Source organism: Pleurodeles waltl, chromosome 6, assembly GCF_031143425.1.
Source record: "Pleurodeles waltl isolate 20211129_DDA chromosome 6, aPleWal1.hap1.20221129, whole genome shotgun sequence".
In the NCBI taxonomy this organism is placed as follows: Eukaryota; Metazoa; Chordata; class Amphibia; order Caudata; family Salamandridae; genus Pleurodeles; species Pleurodeles waltl.
This window is the reverse complement of record NC_090445.1, coordinates 972,405,079-972,427,723: the sequence shown is the minus strand read 5'-3', so window position 1 is coordinate 972,427,723 and position 22,645 is coordinate 972,405,079. Positions and strand designations below refer to the sequence as shown.

Sequence of the window (22,645 nt, the reverse complement as noted above, 5' to 3'; positions counted from 1 at the left end):
TATTTATTTTCACATTATTTACCCCCCTAAATGTAATAATAAAAACTGTTTAAAAAAAGAAAGTCACAGATATGTGGTTCAAAAACACTTTATTACATTTTTTTAAGTCATAATGGAAATATTCATTTGATTAAAATTATCAGTACATTCTGGGGAAAGATGAGAGATCTGCCTTATATATGGGGTGGGGGGGACTTGGCTGCCTGCGGGTGTTGTCTGCCGGGCCTGGCCTATAGCCAACCTCTCTGCAGCGCATTTCCAAAGGCTGTGAGCAGTGTGAGATTGGCTACTACAAGGGGTTTGCTGGAGTGCCTGGTCACAGTCCAGGCCCTGTGCCCAACCCCCTACCACGCACAGCCAAAGGCCATGCACTGTGGGTTTTGACTTTACATGTGGTAATAAAATATTATTTAGTTAAAAAATATCCTAGAAATTCGCTGAAAAAAAACAAAGGTTAAAGTAACACTATAGTTAGGTGAACTGTTCAGGAACAATGTTACGTTTTAAACTCTGAAATTTGCCAGTGATAGTTATCTCAAATAACTATAAATCGTGCCCAAGGTAACTATAACCAGTGGACTCGCCATGTACTGCTAATTACCCCACATATTACAACACTCATGACATCCTTGATGACATCATTGATATCACTGCAACATTTCCAATGAAATTATTGATGAGAAAACCGTACATGGCAGGGGCATGAGTTATAGTTCCCTGATGGCCTTACACACCCCTCATCTGCCAAGTAACAATTAAACTTTATTAGGAGGCGATGAAGGGATGATTAAAATAATTAATAGGACACATGAGGCTAGATTATGCTGCTCATGTCCTGTTCAGGTCATGAACAGCAGCTTAATCTAACCTCATATGTCCTAATAAGTATTAGCAATAAAGTTTAATTGTTAATTGGCCGGTTATAGAGATTTTTAATTGGACGCTGTTTCCTGTCCCCTTTTTCCCTAGAATTCCCTAACTTCTCCCTCAGTTGTACAATGAGGGCCCACCCACCATCAGAGTATGCTTTGGCGAGTGCAGGAAGGCCGATGAAGAAGCATGACATCCGGGGGTTTGTGAGGCCATCCCAGCTTTTTTAGGAAATGCCTATTGAATTCTGTTGGTAGAACGCCAGAATAGAGTATCCACCCGCAATAGAGGAAGCCCTCATAAGGCATGGTGGCATAACCAAGAGTTAGGGCTGTTCGGAAAAGGGCACATACGTTCTTTGGTGTTCAAGTTTGTAGTAGGGAGAGCATGAACAGTTGCTCTTTTAAATCTCTCTCCTTCCCACATACCCCATATATCATTGGGGTTGCTGTGTTCTGTGACAACAATTTTGGCACAAGAAAAAGAAAGAATGACTTGCAGTGTAGAATAATCATAGTTTAATTAGGCACATCAAGAGATAAGGAGAACTGTAATGATGAACTGGACTGTGTAATACTATAATGCAAACCTTAGAGTATGTAGGACATCAAGAGAGTATGGTATATAAGAAAACTGCATCTTTGGGAAAGGTTTAGTAAGACAATTTCTAAACTGACCATACAACCAAGACATTGACTGTATGCTTATCCGGAATCATTTTGGAAATGTGGGTCATGTAAAGCTTATGCTTATCATTAAAACAAAAAAGGCTATTCAATGTTTGAAGGTAAACCACTATATATTAAGGAAAGAATAACACACAAAACTGAATGTCTTAGAATGTAGCTGCAATACAAAATATATAAGTAGCGCAGCAAAAAGAGTTAAGTAAGAATATTGCAACATATGAGAGCCATACAAAAGTATAATAGATGTTATTTATTATCTAAACACTTCGGGGATAAACATAATCAAGACTTGTGGGAAATAAAGTATTATGAATAAAGCATGTTCCATTGCACGCCAAAGGTGGAAACCAAGAACCTGAGCTAAGAAAACAAGAATCTACATTGATTCCACTAATAAGCATGGAATATCCATGGGGTCACAACTGTGCTGCATAACATTTTTCTTCTATGAAAGTTAACGTGCTATATCAAGATCTGGACATCCTGGATCAGAATAGAGTTCATTTTATATTACTGAATAAAATAAAATCACTAACATTGTGCACATGCTACATTTGGGAAAATACATTACCAGGTTGGCCACTGAATAGTTCAGAGGCACTGAAAGGGATAGTATCTTTGCACGTGACAGAATGTACTATGAATTGAGGTTAAATATTGATAATGAAACACATGCACTTTGAGCTATGGCTCCCAACAATATGATGGTGATTGTGAATCTAAACTGCGAAATGATGGACTTCTATATATGCTGTGCTTGCCACTTTTGTGAATAGGATATAACCGCATGTTGAGAATTGGATAGTTCAGAGACCTGGCAGTAGAAGAATCCATATATATTCCATTTTGAATGGATGAACGACGATGATAAATATTGACGCACATGTCACATTAAATTAGAATTCCAACAGCATGATATTAAATAATTGAGGGTGAACACTGTGAAGAATCCATTTGTCCTGTTGATACAGGATATTGAAGATGATTTTGAATGGAACTCTGAAAAATGAATCGAGTATGTTGTACTTGAAATCTGGCTTTAATAACAGATTATGAGCGTCTTTTCAATTAATACTTTGAACAGGCAGTTAATCACTCTGGATTATTTTTAAATTATGCATACTTTCATAAAGAAAAGGAACGTATAATCATAGCATCTGGTGGATTGCCTTTATAGATTATATATATATATATATATAGTATTTGAATATTATATTTTAGACCTTGTTTCCTAATAAATTATAACAAACAAGCTTCAAGAGAAAACTTTAATAATTGTACACGTCATTTTTATTAATAGACTTTGGCAGTATATCGATAAACTAATAATTCAGGTACCTGGGAGATGGGATTGCACATGTCAAGATTGAATGAGTATCTCATTGTCTTGGCTTTTTATATTATATACATGCCAAGAAGGTTCCCGATTGTTGTAAAATCAGGGCTAGAACTGGTAACCAGCTACTGTACATGTTTTTAGCAATAATGTTTTTGAAAAGGTTATCTGAAATGATGGCAACACTTAATGAATTGTTAAAATATTGTGCTAGTTCTTCGATTTAAAAAAAAAAATACAGTTGATGAATTATTGAAAACACAAAAGAAAATGATGGCGACAAAATGCTTTATTCTTTGTGAGTGCTGCCAGTTAGTATTGTTGTCTATGTATTGTAAACTGAATGACTGCACCAGAAAATGGTGACTATTTTTATCAATTGCAAACTGAATGGTGGCAGTCTTGTCACAAGAAGTGATAAAAAGCAAGAAAAGGCTTTTTTTTTTTTTTTTTAAATAAGCAAACTAGCTGGGCATGCAATGCAGTCCAGTAGAAGGCTTGACAAAACGCGTTAGCCACGTTTTATGCTCCCACTCATTTGTTTTGTGATTATTTTTCTATTTCGATATAAAATAAATTTTCTGTTATATGCACCGGAGTACAGCTGTCTCTTTTTGACATAGAAGAAGAGAGATAAGTAGAGAGACCGAGGTAAATATAGTTTTTTTTAACTATATAAACTCACTGTTTATTTATGGTCAGGTTGGACTTTCCATTAAAGCCACTTTTTGTTTTCTTACTGATGTTGGCGTATTTTGGCAAATCTGAATTAAAATTCTAAAAAAAGAATTAAATCAACATTGGGCTCTTCATGGAGAGTAGTGTGCAAATGTATCAAGTGGGAGCCAAACAAGAGGGGGATCTAAAAATGCCATTTCCCATTTTAATTCCCATAGGATTCTTTGGTTCTCCCCAGAAAAAAGTGATTGAATGGAATTAAACCATATTTGGCATGAAGGGAGAACATTACTCAACTTGCCTTGGCTTGGTTTAATGTATATCAGTTTGGTAGTTTTAAAGAAATTAGCATTTACATTTGTCTTGGTTTGGGCAGAAATAGGCTAAATTTAAGAGATTTGAATCATTACTTCATGGAGCTCCATGAACCTGGTTTGTAGAGCTCTGTTTATTCAAACATTTTGAAAAACAATTCAAATCCCACTGGGTTTGCACATTGACATATTGTGGGACCCGTGGGCCTCGGTTTGGAGTTCCCTGCACAGGTTTGTGAAGTTTGCCCTTTGTCGGTGGCATCAGGCTGTTAAGCTTAGGCTAGGATCGTGATCCCTGGTTAGGTTTCTCTGGGAGACCTGCACCTAATTCTGAAATCCGCAAACACTTAAACATCTTTAAAAAAATGTTTTTGCATTCTGCACAGCAAAAGCCAGGCCCTTCAATCAAACCTCTCCTGCATACGGCTGATGTTTTGGAGAGCCTAGCCATATGCCAGGTTCCAGTGCTTAATCTGTGCTTGTTGCTTCCGGTACAGAGCACAGGCACTTATTTTTGAGGGCCGGCGCTTATTTTTCTGCCTCAAGCATTAACTGCAAGCAAAAGACACGCGTGGGAAAGACGGAGGAAGAGAAAAACGAAAAAGCGGCACAATGGGAGAAAGCAGAAAGCTGCAAGAGTGAGTTGAAGGGGCAGGGAGTGGCTGTAAATGGATTGAAGAGGCCCAAGATGGCTTCAGGATTACGCTGCCTCATTATTCTGTGTTCGCACATTTAAATGCAGCAGCTCCGTGTTTAAGAGGAGGGCTATGAGCACCTTTTTATTTACAAATTAAGCACTGCCAGGTCCTATGGTCAATGCCACCTGTGCACTCTGAAGGTCTTGCAAGAGCAAGAGTTGGCTGCCTAAGGCATGTTAGGCCATTGAACTGATTACTGTGTCCCAGAACGCCTTTGAGTTGGGTCAAATGCCACTTGACTAACCCATAAGTATTGTATATTTTTAACACGTTATACATTGGATTTTGCTATTGTAAGCAATTTGCTTGGCACATCTTTCAATAAACTCTGAAAGGAAATAATTTCACAATAGACTAATGTTTTACACTGAAAAGCATTGTGATACAGACACCTGTGGCCACCTTGGAGTGGTTTATTGACTCCCCGTGTGTGGCAGGTACAAAATAGTTGATTGCTGCTGTTGAAAAACACCACAGTGCAGCAAAGATAAATCAAACAAATTACCATATTCTTACAAGATGTAATACGGTGCTGAATGCAGCACCTCAGTGAAATTGTGTCCACTGACACAATCGGTTACCTGGCCTCTAGATTTTAGTTTGTTGGTCTTTTAGTCTTTAACTAGAAGATAAACTGCCTGTAGTGTGCACCCTGAAATGACCACATAAAATTATTATGTAAATAACATCTTACTTTAACATGATGCTGTCAAATATGAAAACTCACTTTATTATTTTACAATTATCTTGAATACATTGGCCTCAGAGTGATCTGTCTACTGATACTCTGCATTTGTAGATGACTGCCAGATTCAACAGCATGTTTTAATAAAGATTGGATAGTTTGTACAAAAGAGAATGAATTCTGAGACAGCATTGTAATAAAAAGAAATCGCCACAATGCTGTAATAGCATTAGTAATCAGATACCGGTCACTATCATGATATCATTTCCTACCACAAACGTTGGGGGTCCTGAGACAAAGATGAGGACCCCTAATTAAGAAGGGCAGTTAGCTCTGTGATAGCAAAAGTTGACTGACTATTTTTTTTTTTTTACTATGCTTGTGGCGAGCCCCTCCTGTGAGCATGGTTTAATTCACCACTCCCACAGCACTAGCTGTGGCACACAGAGTTTGAGGTTTAGGCACTGGTGTGTGCTGGTTCAGCTCACACTTTCTGTACATCACACCAGAAGCTACAGGAAATTGATGGGAATCAACTTAGCCAGTCCTAGAAGCCTCAAGAGTGTCCTCTGCTCCCTCACATGGTTCCTCGGTCAGTTAGAGTGACTTGAGTTTGAACCTACAACTTGCGGCATAAATTGCTGCAGCTTAAACTGCTAGTTTATGACAGCAGGAGATTGAAGACACCGAGTGGAAATCTGCCCGTCAATAATGGACGTCAGAAGGGATGTAAAGCACCCCTTCAGCATCTTGCCCCACGGCTACTGGCACTGAATGCCTGCATTTAGCAGCAGCAACGAGAATGAACCTACGAAAGTTCAGGCAGCAGGATTATAACATTAGTTGGAGCTTGCTGTCTCTCCATTGTTTTTAATGACACTGGAATGTTTGAATGTTCTTTTATATGCATTTTTTAAAAAGGTAGTATACAGTTGGAAAGCCCACTAGCAGGTTATTGTCCACATTTCAGTGTATCTGTTGAGATGAATTGCTGGTTTCACTTTTCCTACTCCATCATTCTTTCCATATGAATTGTTTCATTTCCATTGTGCTGTGCTAAGATGTGTGTACTTTGTTGTAGGAAGAAGAAGTTGTTGACTGGTGGAGTAAATATTATGCTTCAACTGGGGACCATGAGAAATGTGGACAGTATCTTCAGAAAGGATACGACACAATAAAGGTAATATTTAGAAGAGCGAAACCCATCATGAAAAGTGGGTTAAGTAGGTTATAGGTAAGGAGGCCAAAAGAGCACAAATTGGAGTTTGTGCCATTTTCTCACTGGTTTTGATTGTTCCCATTCAGCCTGTTCTAGATTATCACTTAAACTACATAGAGGACCTAGAGTTTGCTAACTTTTAAATTTACTAGTTATTTCATGAGTAGTGGGTCTGGAATACAAATTAGCTTTATGGGGTTTGTGATAATTGTAAGAAACGGTATCCTTTGGCGTCACTGATTAATTTCTTCCTCAACAGGGTTAATTTGATGACTTGCATCAAGGTCAACTTTACTGTAATAACTACCACTCAAACAGTCTCAGTTTTTGATTAAGGTATTTCTATATTCAGAGTGACGCCATAATTGATGTCCTATATATGTAGTAGTAGCTGTGCAGAGGAACTGTCATGCCTGTGTGACTCGCAGTGATACATGTGGGTTAATTGTGGAGGCACTGGGTGGTAATCTACAATTTGTTTGCAGGTGTATGACACTGAGCTGGAGAATGTCCCAGATTTTGATGGACTGACTGACTTCTGTGATACCTTCAAACTTTTTAGAGGCAAATCTGATGAAAGTGAGGACCCTTCCGTTGTGGGAGAGTTTAAGGTAAGTACCGTTTATATACTCAAAATAGATGTCTAAAGCATTTTTTAAACAAAAAAAGTGAATGGAGGTGGGAAGGAAAGGGAGTTATTTTAAAGAATTAAGCAAAAATTAATCCTGTTGCTATCTGTTTCGTCCCATGTGATACAAATTGCCCTCTGATCTCAAAGTTGTTTAAGCCATATTAGCAAACTGTTTTGAACTGCTATGGTTGACCAGCATACATCTGTTTTTGAAGCTTTGGTAGATCCTGTTGAATTCATTACTTTGCCCGTGTTCATTCTTCTCACTTTTTTAAATGGAAGTGCTTCCCAGTCACTTCACTGAAAGCATTATATTTAAAGGATTTAATTTCCATGTGTATTATTTGTATCTGATAGAGACATCTAGTTGCAGTTTCCTTACCTCAGAATTTCCCAGGTGTCTGGATCCAGAGATTTTTCTCGTGTAGTACCCCTGCGCATCGTTAGGTGCCATCGATCGGTTCTGCATCTGTTGCCAGCGTCATCCACGCTGGAAAATACGTCACAGGTCCTATATAGACACCACACCCGCACACTGATATCAGTTTTTTTCTTTCTGCACCAGTCAGCACTGATCCGAAGAAAGACCTACCCCTAAGTCATTTTTTGACTGGTCTTTTTCAAGTTTTTTTGTTGAAGATTTTTGAGTGTCTACACTTCTGTTGCGTTGAGGATGTCTTTTCATAAGACTGGGTTCAAGCCCTATGGATCCTGTCATCGGGTGATGTCTAACAGATCTGCACCTCATTTGCCTTTAGTGTCTGGAGCGCGACAATGACCTGAAGTTTTTCTCTGAGTACCAGGGTATGAATCTGAAAGCTTTAAGGGGTAGCAGTGCCTAAGCTCCAGGCAGCCCAGCACTCTACTCCTCGTAGGTTTGATCTCGGACTAAAGGAAGGTCCGGGGATTGGTCGCAGAGCCCCACCCTCGTCGTCATCCCACTCCAAGTCCTCAGGATGATCAGGTAAGTTGAGGTACAAGAAGAAGTTTGACTTTTCCTTGTCCATCGTCCGACAAGGCAAGGGAGCTGGAGTGTCGTCACTCTAGGCCTCCATCTGCAGAGCCTGAGTCTGGGTCAGCTTTCTGCCTCCCTGAGTTTTGAGGAGCTGGGATGACACCTGCCCAACTCAGTTTTATGAGGCCATGTGCCTCATTTTTGGGTAGTCTGACTCCCTTGGGGGGGTCTTTGGGCCCCGTGAGGTCAGAAGGGCAGCTTCAGGCTTGGATCCAGGGGGAGGGGGTGCACCTATGGATCTGTTCCTTTATCCGAACCTGCATCCATCGTACCACCTCGACCTTCCCCGATGCTGATCCTGGTGTGGCTCGTGCCCCCAGGTGGTTTAACACCCATCCTCATTGCCGACTCCGACATGGAATCAGATCGACATCTCAAGATGCCGACAGAGCCTTGCCCCCTATGGTTTATCACAACCCTTTTTCCTATGGGTTGGGGTACAGATGAGGAATGGGAGGGGTCACTGGACCCTTTGGAATACCAGTTCCAAGACACTATGGACTGGGTTACGGACCTGGGGAAAGCCAGTGTCTGGATGCTTCCCCAGACACTGGCATGCTTTCTTCCACTACCGTGGCTATGGAGGAGGGAGCATCCTAATCGATGGTTGTGTGGAGAGCAGCCGAGGTCCTGGGCCTCAAACTGCCTTCGGTGGCATTCAGGACTGACCTGTCAGAGGTGCATCATCCTCTGAACCCCTATTGCCCATTAATGAAGCCTTTACTGATGTCCTGCTGGGTACCTGGTCCAAACCCAGCCCAGGGGCTCCCGCACCTGCACCGGGTGACCCAGGTTTCCTAATGCAACACCCCATCCCAGAGAGCTTGGTTATTGAAGTCTCCACTTCCCAGGGCACGTTCCCTCCCGCATCTCTGGTTAGGGACTCCAAGAGGTTGGACTCACTTGTGAAGAAGATGTTTTTTTCTGCCAGCCTGGCATTGGGGTCCAGGAACACCACATGCGTTTTGGGTCGTTACTCCCATATGATGTGGGATATGGTTGTGCAAGTACTGCCACAGGTACCGGAGGAAGTCTGGGCTGTATTTTCCCAAGCAGTTGTTGATGGGAAAGACGCAGCAAAGTTCACGATCTGATGTGGACTGGGCATGACTGACTCACTGGGCAGAGCAGTTTCATCAACAGCTGCCCTTAGGCACCACACCTAGTTCTAGACATCTGGCTCTTCAGTGGATGTCTAAGCCAATCCTATGGACATGCCCTTTGATGGCACCCATCCCTTCGGAGAGAAAGCAAACTCAGCGCTCGAGCACTTCAAGGATTTTCATGCTACAGCCAGGTCCTTGTGCCTTGGAGTGGCCCCTCGTCCCTCAGTCTGCTTTTCGCACATTTCATGGCTACGGAAGGGGTGCCCAGCTACATCCGTTTCCCTCCAGCCACCATGCTGGGCATGCTGTCTAGCCTCTGCATGGCCAAGGACATGGGATCCACCGTTCTCATAGATCAGGGAGCCAGCAGTCTGGCCAGTCTGCCACCCCCTGCACTTGCCTCCAAACCTTCCTAGTCTGATGATTCCCCACCGGGGGCCAGTCGGAAGCAGAATCTGCCATCTCTTGCTCCACTGGCAGTCCATTATGTTAGGTGGGCTTTGTAGATTGTTCAAAGAGGCTACTCCCCTCCCTTCGAGACTACTCCTCCATCCATGGCACCATCCTACGATCGGATGACAGAGGATCACTTGGTGCTTTTCCACAAGGAGGTTATGGCTCTCTTGCCCAAGAGAGCAATTGAGAGGGTCCCTGTGCCAGAAGTAGGTTGTGGTTGTTTTTCCAGCTACTTTCTGGTGCCCAAAAAGTACAAGGACCTCCGTCCTATCCTCGATCTTTGGTCCCTCAATCTCTTCCTCAAAAAGGAGAAGTTCAAAATGCTCACTCTGGCTCAGGTTTTATCTGCCCTGGACCCAGGAGAGTCGATGATAGCGTTGGACTTGCAGGGTGCTTATTTCCACATCCCTGTCCTGTCTTCCCACACGTTACTTGCAGTTCACGGTGGGCCACAAGCACTTTCAGTTCACTGTGCTGCCCTTTGGCCTTACCTTCGCCCCTCGGTGTTCATTAAGGTGATAGCGGTGGTTGCAGCTCATCTGCGCAGGTCAGAGGGGTTCAGTCTTCCCCTATCTCAAAAACTGGCTGGTGAAGGCGGGCTAGCCCCAGGTTGTCATCTCCCACCTCCAGACTACGGCGGACCTCCTGTGTTCGCTGGGGTTCACTATAAACATGCTGAAGTCACACCTGACTCCATCTCAGATGCTCCCTTTCATCAGAGCTGTTCTGGTCCAGGATATTCAGGCTATGATACCAATGTTTCAGCCTCTATCCTGGATTTCGGTGAGAATGAGTGAGGCTGCTGGGCCTCCTAGCCTCCTGCATCCTGCTGGTGACACGTGCAAGATGGCATATGCGGGCTCTGCAGTGGGTCCTGAAGTTTTAGTGAGTGCAGCATCAGGTGAATCTTTCCGACAGGGTACAGATCTCGGAGGGAATTGCACGAGGTCTGCAGTGGTGGTTAACGAACTGTGAAAGGCCCAGAGGCCGATCCCTCTCCCTTTCTCAACCAGATCTAACAGTAGTGACCGATGCGTCTCTCCTGAGAGTGGCGACCATCGGGGAGAGGTGGAGATCAGAGGCTTCTGGTCTCCGGCAGAGTCTAGACTCCACATAAACTTTTTGGAGCTCTGGGCGATCAGGCTAGCACTGAAAGCATTTCTTGGCTCTCTCAAGGGGAAGGTAGTGCAAGTGTTCACAGACAACACACTGTCATGTGGTACTGCAACAAGCAGGAAGGAGTGGGATCATGTACCCTTTGTCAAGAGCCTTTGCGCCACTGGACATCCCTGGAACAACAGGGCATTTCAATGGTGGTTCAACATCTGGCTGTCTGAACATCAGAGCGGGAAAACTCAGACATCAGTGTTTAGTTGATCATCAATGGCATCTACATCTAGTGGTGACACAAGGTCATCAGCAGTGGGGAAAGCCTTGATTAGATCTGTTCGCCTCTGCAGAGAATGCACAATGTCAGCAGTATTGCACTTTGGAGTTTGCAAGGTGGAAATCACTCTGCAACGCTTTTCATCTTGAGTGGAACTCAGGCATCCTGTATGCCTTTCTACCCATACCACTTCTGCCCAGAGTTCTCAAGAACGACTAAACCCAAGTAATACTTGTGGCTCTGGACTAGGCCCATAGATCTGGTATCCCGAGCTATTGAGCATGGACATCGATTCTCTGATCAGACTTCCCCTTCGGGAGGATCTTCTGTTGCAGCAGCAGGGGAGGGTTCTCCACCTGAACCTGTCCAGTCACTGCCTTCTTGGGTGGAGAATGAGCAGTGACAGTTGACAGCTTTCGACCTTACGCCCAAAGTCTGTAATGTAATCTTGGCAGCCAGGCGTCCCTCCACCAAAACAGTTTACACCTGTTGTTGGAAGAAATTTGTGGCACGGTGCACAGACCAGTCTGTTGACCCCCTTTCTGAGGTTCTTCTGTTTATACTTTCACTGGCCCAGAAGGGCTCTACAATGGGCACTCTCAAAGGTTGTTTGTCTTCAATCTCTGGTTTTACTATTACCTGATCAGCCCTCTTTGTTTAAATCTCCTATTGTTTGTAGGTTCCTTAAAGGCCTTACTCATATGTTTCCTCTGTCTCCTTTCATCATGCCCCAACCATTCTGTAGGGGAACCAATACCTGAAATAATAGGTCGACCAGGAGGAAACTGTCCTGGTTTGCGGATTTTCGGAAGAATATTGTAAGAAAGTACCCTCTTTCTTGGCATGGTGTTTTGCTTTCCACTAATGACCGAGCTGACAAAAATCTCTGGAATGCACTTCTTAGTTCAAAGAAGACATTTATTATTTCACCACGAGGTTCCTAAAAGGAGATTAGCATGTTGAAAGCACGTTTAAAAATAGTCACAGCAATGAAAGGAAAATATACCAAAATGATTCTCCACTGCAATATACACAGCAAATATATGTATTTATATTATAATGCAAAGCAAATAATGAAGTAAAAATGCATCACAGTAGGGCCTGCCAGGTTCTTCATCTTTCTCATGCCAGCAAGACGATGACCCTGTTCGACTGCGAAAGAGAAAGAGATCTCTACCTTCACGGGAAAGATATCAGGCATCCGACATCCAGAATCCTGATTAAGGCCACTCACCCTCACTGTCGCACTGGGTCTTTTTATATCTTAAAAAAACAAAAGGAGCTTTCTGGAAAAAAAAACCTCATTTTGCAATTCAAACATGCTGGCAAGTTTAGGTCAGGGTTGAAAGAAACAGGTTGGAACTGGCCAGTTTCCCAAGGTGCCTCTCCCAAGACTAAGCCATTCCCTGCTGTACCATAAACATCAGTCTAGTACATCCTTATCATGCTGACTGACTAACTCCTCCATATTATGTACTAGCTCTTCGGTGATAATATATCCTAGCTCTTCGATGAGAAAGAGCACAAAAACAAGACAGAATGCACAATTTACAACGTGGAAAATTACGAGCAGCTTTAAGATGGCAGTATCTAATGCTACGATAAATTCAATAAGCAGAATGAATCTGAGGCTAAACTGAATTCAAAATGTAGTCTGTAACTGGTGAACACTGGACAGCTAATCCAGGTGCAAAGTGGTGCAACACAAAGTCAGTGGTCAAAACACACATTTCACTACACATGGTTACCTCTATTTTCTGCCTGTTGTCAGTGTGTTTGACTGTTTTTGACTGTTGTACTGGGTTACTGCTAACAAGGACCCCAGTAGTTTTGTGCTCTCCTCTAAATTGTACCTTTTTCTTCCCACAATTGGCGTACTGTTCCCCCATGTAAGTCCCTAATATATACCTAGATACCCAGGGCATTGGGGTTCCAGGGGACCCTTATTCGCTGCAGCAGTTATTCTGCCACCCATAGGGAGCCCATCCAAAGTGTTCTGCAGGCCTGCCATTGCAGCCTGCATGAAACCGGTGCATGCCCCCGTTTTCACTACAGGTCAGTACACCAGGTCAATGTAAGTCACCCCTATGGCAGGTCCTCCTATCCCAGAGAGCAGGGTGCAAGTACCTGTGTGTGAGGGCACTCCTGCACTAGCAGAGATGCCCCCACAAACTCCAGCTTCATTTTCCTCGACTATGTAAGTGTGGGGATGCCATTTTATGCGTGTACTGGACATAGGTCATTACCTATGTCCAGCTACAGAATGGTAGCTCCGAACCTAGGCATGTTTGGTATCAAACATGTCAGAATCATACCCCAGTACTTTTGCAAGTATTGGTTGTATGATTCCATGCACTCTGTGGGCTCGTATAGGACCCCCAGCATTGCTACCACCAGTCTTCCAGGGATTTCCGGGCAGCCCCAGCTGCTGCCACCCCTCAGACAGGTTTCTGCCTTCCTGCTGCTTGATCTGCTCAAGCCCAGGAATGCAGAAAAAGATTTCCTTTGGGAGATGGGTGTTACACCCTCTCCCTTTGGAAATGGGTGTGACTGGCTTGGAAGGGGTAGCCTCCCCAAACCACTGGTTTTGATTTGAAGAGCACATTTGGTGCCCTCCATGCAGAAACCTGTCCACACCGTTCAGGTACCACCAGTCCCTGCTCTGGCATGAAACTGGACAATGGAAAGGGGAGTGATCACACCCCTGTCCATTATCACTCCAGGGGTGGTGTCAGAGCTCCTCCAGAGGGTCCCTGGGTTCTGCCATCTTGTTTCTAAGGTTGGCAGGGAACTCTGGGAGCATCTGAGTGGCCAGGCCAGGCAGGTGATGTCAGAGCCCCCTCCTGATAAGTGCTAACCTGGTTAGGTGACCAGTCCCCCTTTCAGAGGTATTTAGGGTCTTCCTCTGGGGTGGGTCCAAAGATTCGGCTTGCAAGATTCCAGCAGGACTCATCTGCAACCTCCACTTCGACTTCTGGCCACCAGAACTGTGACTGGGCCCTCCAGGAACCGACAAGCTTCAAATCCATGAGGAAGACTCTTCTGCAACATTGTATCCAGAGTTCCTGCCAGCTATGCAGCAGTTCCCTCGCCGTGCATCCTCAGGAGACTGCAACTTTTCAGCCTGCACAAGAAGAAGGAATCTCCCTTGGAGTGAAGGAGTCACTCCCTGCTACCGCAGGCACCTACAAGAAGTGACGACCGGCTGCGTGGATCCCCTCTCCTGCTGAGCTGCATGGATCCTGCATCACTGGTGGTGGTCCAGAGTCGTCCTCTTGGTCCTCTCTGACAGCTGCCCAACTTTGGTGGAGGTAAGCTATTGCCTTCACTCGCAGGACAGTACCCCTGTGCACCACTTCTCTAGCAGCTGCCAAGGCTTGTTTACGTCTCCTTCAAGGGATCTTCAGGCGATGTGCAGCTTCAGTCCCCAGCACTCCTTCCTGCAAATCCTAGCCTCCTGCGTGGTTCTCCTGCAGCATGGGATCCTATTTTGTGTTGCAGCATGGGCTCCTTCTTGCCTTCGGTATCCTTGTCCTGTGGGTGCTGCCTCCACTCCCGTTGACTCGCTGAGGATGCCCTCTGACTCCCACTCGTGGGTTGAGTCCTCCGGGGCCTCGATGGTCTCTGGCAGCACCTCTTTTCCTTTGCCAGGGCTTGTTGGTAGAATTCCTGCACCGACACCCGCCTGCAATCTTCCGTCCAGCATGGGACACCTTCTGCATCCAGTAGGAACTCTTATCAGGCTGCTGGGCTGCAGTGCTGACCTGTTGTTCACCATTGACCAACTCCTGCATTATCAGTGTGGTGGGTAGGGGCTCATGCCCCCACTGAACTTTGTTGTACCTTCTGGACTTGGTCCCCTCTCTCCACAGGTCTTCTTTCTTCAGGAATCCACCACAGGTCTTCTTTCTTCAGGAATCCACCACTGGTTTTCTTGCAGTCCGCTCTGGGTGTCTTCTTTTTCTTCTTTTCCTCCTTTTAGATGGCTTGGGAAAAATCTAGTGTTTTACTCCTGCATTCATGGTTACTGAGGGTACTGTGTTACTTACCTTTGTGGTTTTCTAATACCCCCAGCTGCTCTCTACACATTTTACTTATCTAGGTGGGTGTACCTTGTTCAAATTCCATTTTTTAGTACATGGTTTGTGCTCCCCCTAGGATCACTATTGTTTATTACTATTTGCACTGTTTCCTAACCTTTTCTATGCCTATTTCTGCTCGTCCACAGCTTTCTCTAGTGAGCCTGGATTCTAGATTCTTCCTACACTACACTAATAGGGGATACATGGACCTGGTATAAGGTGTACGTACCTTAGGTACCCACCATATGCCAGGCCAGCTTCCTACAAACATATAAACAAGGGGCTACCGGTCGTGGATTGAAAAGATATCTAAATTCCAGACCGGAAATAAGACAAAGATCCCTCCACCCTTTAAATTTCTCTTCCATTAAACAAGTGATGTTCTTAAGGGGGTCACCATCCAGCCTCATGTAGGATGTTGTGTCAAACTGTTGCCTATCAATCTCTGAGATGTAATCCCTTCTATTCATAATTACAATGTTCCATCCCTTATCCGCCTCCTTAATGATAATGTTGGGATCTTTTATTATGGACATTATTTGCCTGGTACAGTGAACTACAGCTTTGGGCTCTGGGTGGCATCTTGTTGTTTTCTATATACGAGTTTCCTCCCAATATTGTAGTAACCATACTATATTCAGAGTCATTCGAGCCGCATACTGTGAACCAGAATTGCTGTCCTGGAACTGATTTCAGCTGTTAACCTTCACTTTCCATGACTGACGGGACACAGAGAGTAACGTAGGCCGCTGTCTCCATTGTTCACACCCTTTGGGATCAAGCCACACCCTTGCACCTCACACCCCAGACAGCGCGATACACATGAACTAACAGAACTGAACTGTACCAGACTGGAAGTGACCTCTTCTTTTGTATCAGTAATGGGTACCGCTTTCTGTAGTAAAATCTCTACACACACACTACTTATCCCCTTTTTAATACTTGAAAGTAAATTGGAGCATGCCTGAACATGTTGTGTAACATACAGACATCTCTTCTACCAGAACTATAATCTTTTTACAATGCAGTCTTTGACATGAAATGAACATAACTGTGTACAGTGCAGTATTTTCCTTTTATATACAAAGTTTCTAAGGTGCCTCATCACACTTGAGTTGAGGCATCCTTATCTAACAGTGTGTCATAAGTAGAATAATAGGAGGCATGAAATATCATTGAACATGGCAGATGCAACAGCAGACGATGGGCTAAGGAGGGGTCTATAACTTGAATCTTTAAACTTTAGAGGAGAGTCTCTCTGCAACATATTACCACCAACAATAACAGAGATGGTGCAGCATCCTCCATGAAATTTCTCATTTTCAAGAGATTTTAAGTCATGCTTTTGCTCAACCTTGTATGATGTTCTTTTTGTATTTCTGACAACTTTGGCACAGTTTGAAGGATCTTCATTAAACTTTCTAAGAAGATTCTACTTTTTGACTAGTTTGTGCACTGAAAATTTTGGGGTGATCTGTCAATCGAGGGCCAAACAAAATGCAAAATCCTCATGGATTTTTCTTAGACTTCTTTAGGCAGGGTACAGAAAAAAACTGCTGAATGGAATTACACCAAATTTGGCAGGAAGCTAGATCTTGGTCCACAGATTGTGCTTTTTTTGTCATTTGGTGTAAATCCGTTCAGTAGTTTTTGATAAATTAAGGGTTCAGAATATTTGTATATCTGGATGGTTGGGTCCACAACTCTCAAGAGACTCTTGTAAGGGTCCAGTTTAAATATGGAGTGTTCTGATTGGCCCCAGGAGCTTTACTTCCCTTGGACAATGTTTCACCCCCAGGAGTCAGACTCTCGCATGATTGAGTGCGCCCATTGGCTGCCTGCAACATGAGAAAAATGTTGCTGACTTCCATTACAGGACTTGGGTACTTAGTCCCCCTGTCCTGAAGTAAATAAAAAAAAGAAAATTAGTATGTGAGAGCAGGGTAGGGGTACCCTGAGCCCCTAAGCCACATGGGGGACCCAGAGGGAAAAAACTGCAACAAATGCCACAACCCTGCTGGACTCCTGTGTGACTCCCACAGAATTAAAAATACAGAAAACATGGCGGCCGGGCTGCATTTATTAAGCTTATGCCCTGAGGAGCCCAACTCAGGGGCTGAAATTAGTTTACATGGGGGCCTATGTGGCCATCCTCACCAAGGCTCCAAAAGCCCTAGGTAACCCACTCCTGGGGCCAAAATTAATTTATATGGGCAGAGGTGTTGTGAAGAACCCCTCCCTGGGGCTGAAATTTCACAAAATGGGGAAGGGGGCAGCACAGTTTCTCTCCCTGAGTTATTAATGGCCCCTGGGACCTCTTCCCCAGGGTCAGCTCATATGCTGTGTTCCAAGGAGCCCAACCTGGGACATAGCGGTTTCCCTGCCTGCAGAGGCGCACACAGAGGCCCTTGCATGGTGGGAGCATTTTCAAACTGTCGCCAAGCAGGAGCAAAAACAGTCTGCTCCCAGCAGGTGGGAGCTCTGAAAATGCTCCCACCATCTGGGAGCAGACTTTTGATCTGTTTCCCTTCCTGCACTGAAATGGGCAGGGAAACGGATCCAAATATTGCTCTCGCTAGGGTGGAGCAGCATTAGTAGCTGCTCTCTCCAGGCAGTATCAACGCCGGCTCCTGCTGCATGTGGGGAACCAACTGGACCACGGTGCTTAGGGCTCCCCGTGTCCCCCAACAGATGTGTGGTGGGTGCCATGGGTAGGCACTAAGCACCCACCTTTTAGAAATACCAGCCCCCGGGAATGGGGGATCCCTGGGCTGGTAATGGCTCAAGGAGGCGTTCCCCCACCCCTTATTTAAATGAGTGACCCTGCAGGACAGGGCCCCTAGGGCCTAACAAAGCTCTGGGAAGGGGTCCTGTGGCCCCCTCCCTTTTAATTTTAGTAATGACCCTAAAGAATGGGCTCCCCAGAGCTTAGTAATAACTGGGGCAGGGAGCCACGTGGCCACCCTCCTTTTTCATATAAAAAGGCCCTGGGGATGGGGTCCCAGGGCCTTATAAGGCTTGAGGAGTTGGGGGGCACAAAAAAACAACATAAAACCATGGGGTCCCCAGTGCCTAATGAGCTTAATTTGGTTTGGGGAGGGGGCAGACATGGCCCCCCTCTTTAAAAAACATAAGGCGCTGTGGCCCGCCCCCTGCAAGCAAGAGGTTGGCTTTACGTATGGTAATAAAACATTACTTTAGATTTAAAAAAAAACAAATCACTGGGGAAAAAGAAAAAAAACAAAGGCTCAAGTAACATTATAGTTAGGTGAATTCGTCAGTTAAAACGTTATTGTTTTGAACTTTAATAAAACACAGAAATTCACGGGTTATAGTTAGCAGACCGAACTATAACTTGTGCCCCCCCTCCATGTACTGCTTTAGTACTGTTTTAGTTCAAAACGTTAATGTTGTCTATGACAAATTCACTTAACTATAATGTTATTGTAACCTTTGTTTTTTCCGTGAATACATATATATCACTTACCTTATCGGGCACTGAAGACGTTGCCTTCTTGGGTAGCACGCTACTGTAGTTGGAAGGGTGTTATATTTGTTTTGATACTTTGTGGGAAGTGTTTCCATGTGGTGTGTGATGACCATTGAGGTGCAGTTATTGTGAAATGCGACACAGCGTTTTACAGTGTGATGAATGATGAAGTGTGAGATGTAGGCACGCACTTAGTTTTCAGTAAGGTGACAGCTTTGAGCAGCTCTGCATGTCCCTTTATGGTATTTATTATGCTAATATGTCACTTAACTGGTATTTGCACTGGGTTGTCCATTCTGAGATATTTTGTTAAATGCTAATGGTCCCGAGCAGTCATAGGTTAAAGGGAGAAATGGTGGGGAGATCTTCTGGGACGGGGTTAGTTAATATCATCTAATACCAGACTGTCATTGTGAGATGTCTAGAAGCAGTCATAGTATGTAGCTAATTTTACCTGTAGTGATGGCAGATCTCTTGAAGTACTCAATGCCTGTTCAGTTGGTGATTGGGGGCTTTATTTGCAGTGAACTGGTACAGTACTGGGTGATGAGCATGCTCCTTAGCAGTTTCTTATATGAATGTAAGAGAATCAAGCAAGAAAAGGGAATTATGCAGCTTGTCTGAACTACAATCGACTACCCAACTGCTGAGTCTTATGATATTACTATTACTGTGAGTTATATATTGTATTTGGATTGTAATGCATTTATATAGTGTTTTATACCGTATACACGGTGTAGTAACACTTTACATCGGCAGCTTGCTGGCCTGCTGCTCCCTATACCATATTTAGTGCTTTTTAGGGTCGAGCCTGCGTTGCATGCGCTCGCGCATGCGTATCGTAGCGAGACTCTTTTGTATTTAGAAAAGGGCTCGGAGCCCTGTCAACTTCATGTCAGTGTTTTTTATTGGTTGGTGGGCTTCCCTAATAAAATCTGCTTGCTTTCAATAGTCGAAGGCACCCATATGTCATGCCTTTTACTGTGGCAAGCCCTCCTCGAGCGCAGCGACCAAGTACAGAAAACATGCGAGGCTCGCTGTTTTCCATCGGGCTCGTGGACTTCTTTTTCTCTACTTTACGAGCGCGATCTCGCTTGGCAGAAGTCGAGCGCTTTACATACTTGATTTCACTTTTTTCGGGTTATGTACATAAATGCACTTTTGCCTGATAGGTGAAAAGTCGGGTTAAGAGTTTACAACGCGATCAGCTCTAACATGAGCAAACGCGAGACCCGTTGCATTGTAAATGCTTGTTTTATTAGTCCTCAACACTTAAGGGATGCATGCTGCGCCTTTACTGCTGTTTTTATGTGGTAGATTATATTAATGGGAGTCGGGTGTTATCTTTAGTGAGAGGGTGTGGTATGCGAGCTCGTGCACTGGCAGGTGGCTTTCATAGATACATTTGCTTTCCTAATTCCACGGAGCTCCATCACTATCATCCTATTTTATTTGGTAGGAGTCCCATATTGTTTCGTCCCAGTAATACTAATGTCACTCAGACGGGTCTGCCGCTGGCTTTCTAGGGGGTGGGTGCCTGGGAGTTCTAATTTGTTTTCCGTACAATAGTTTACCATTTAATTGAATAGTGCCTTTACTTTTCTGTATTGCTCATTAATGGAAACGCACACAATATTATGTTGAATTACCTTAGTGCCGTGAGTCCAGTACACGGCCGCACCTGTATACCTCCTGGCATACATGGTGATGTGTGCTCTTGAAACTTGAAAAACGTCAATAAACTTATATTTAAAAACAACTGGATTGGTAGTGTGGAAGCCTCAGCATCTTTGGGCAGTACAGTTTTTTCTCCATTTTCATTTGGCGAATAAAAGTTAGTTTTACACGTCCGTTGTTATTTTTTCCGGGTTAGAACCTCTTACGTTTCATAGTCCAGATGTATTGTGGCAGTTTTTCTGCTAGCTTGTTTTTCATGAGCTGGGCCCATTCCGATTCATTCTATGCTAATGAAGAAACAATTCTCATTTTCGGGGTGTACCTCATTCGTTTTTAATTAAAAGATCGCTAGCTAAAGGAGTAGCTGTAATTAACAATTTTAATTAAGCCTCCTGTCTGCGTGGCAAGCTTTATTTTTTTATACCATGAATATCCCCTTATTCCTCTTAATAATCTTTTGCTCCTTCAATGCTTGTGGCACGTTTATAACTGGCCATTTATTTTTTGAATATTTATGGCAGTTAGAGAAATTGCAGCCTTGAATGGAAAACCAGAATAATGTGGTAGTCGTGACATATTTTCTGCAACCGTGCCATTTAAGGCATATTTTCTTTTAACTTGACACCGCACATCAGACATTGCAAACTGATGTATTCATTTAAGCGCACCCAGTTTATGAATAGGATGCATTTTTGATCTCCCAAATATCTTCTTCAATGCTTAAAGCACGGCCCGTGAGCAGTTTACAAAAATATGACTATCTTTCCGGCTCCTGCAAAGCTGAACCGGCTTCCGGTTACAAATAGTTTTTTTAAAAATTCATGTGCATTGTACGTGGAATGTACATGGAGTGATCTGCCAATACACTCAAACTTTTCAGGTTCCTTAGTTGAAGACGGCCTGTGCATTTGGCCATCTCAGGCTCCGCAAGCCTTTTCCAAACTGGCTCCCAGACCCACTATTGATATATTTGGGCACAGAGCTTTCAGAGTTGTAGATTCACGACTCTGAACTAATTTTCTTCCTTACCCAAGGAGGGCTCTTTTTCTTCTAGTTTTCAGGAAACATCTGTCTGTTTTCCTTGAACAATTTCTGATACTTCTAACAGATATATTTCCACCAGTTTGTTGTTGTTGAGTCTTTTGCTTGGATACTCTCCAGAAACTGTGGATGTGTATTTTATAAACAAATGTTTGTATTGTACAAGATTGGATTAAATCACGTTAATCATAGGGCAACATTATGATGTAGGAATGCACAAGCTGGCGATTTTGGGAGGGTTTGATTTCTACCTAGTCATGTCAACATGATGGCTTCTAGTAAAAGATCTTGGTTCCAATTGGTGAAAGATGGTCTTGAGCAGTTATTTCTTTAGGCGTTTTTAGTTTTTGTTTTAGGTTGTTGGTAACAGGTTGGTGTGAGTGAAAGAGACCCTGCCATAGCCCATAATTGTTGAGGGTAGTGTTTTGAAATACACAGTTTAGACCCATGTTACTTGTGAAAGTTAGTTTCTGGGGAACTCGTGTTTCCTCCTGGATTGAGATCGAAGTTACAAGTTGTTGTTGAACACCATACTTTTAAGTGCATTTCTCTTCAAAGATTTTGCCTGAGGAACAATATGGCATAAGGCTTACTTAAGGGAGGTGGTGTGGGCTAATAATCACCAGTCACAGGGACACAATAATAACACTCAATACATGATTGCCCAGTCAATACTTTTTCCTTAGAAAAGAAGAAATAGATTTATTATGCGCACACTACCAAATACTATCCCATTATTTACAGATATATACATTGGAATATGGAATATACCATAGATGACATTTTGTAATCATTGGTGACCCCCCCGAGGGGTCACGCAAACATGTCAAGAGTTTCACCAGTTATTTTGTAATAAACATTGTTTTTTCATGAGTCATTGTCAATATTGCGATAATGCTGAACCAATAAAACGTGCAATCATTAACATAATCTAACAAAACATTTATCGGAAATAAACTGTGTTCATGCATTTGTTCCATGCAGTAGACATCAAATTGTAAAGCTAAAAACAGCCCTTTGAGGGCATCACAGTGAATAAGTATGACATTGCAACCAAACAGGCAGCCCCTAGAGGGCATACCCACATAATTGCATTTATACATTTTTCCATTTCCACTTTCCTTCTTGGACGTTGCAATACACCAAGCCTCTAGGAGGAAAACATTCCCACCTGTAGAGCTAAAGCTTCAGTCATGGGAGAGCTTGTAAAGGTAATGAAATCCACAGGAGGTGATTCATTTGGAGTCCCCTCAACTTAGGGTGAAGATTAT

At 43.6% G+C, this 22,645-nt stretch overlaps 1 protein-coding gene across 6 annotated transcripts in view; it reads left to right on the top strand.

The window, feature by feature from the left end:
• The window catches only part of MYOF (myoferlin), a 686,313-nt gene that overhangs the window by 542,882 nt on the left and 120,786 nt on the right, over nucleotides 1-22,645 (top strand). For all 6 annotated transcript variants that reach the window (XM_069239822.1, XM_069239820.1, XM_069239821.1 and 3 more), the window contains 2 exons: nucleotides 6,352-6,450; nucleotides 6,975-7,100. In XM_069239822.1, coding sequence (XP_069095923.1) covers nucleotides 6,352-6,450; nucleotides 6,975-7,100 — 225 coding nt within the window. The remainder of the gene's footprint in view (nucleotides 1-6,351; nucleotides 6,451-6,974; nucleotides 7,101-22,645) is intronic.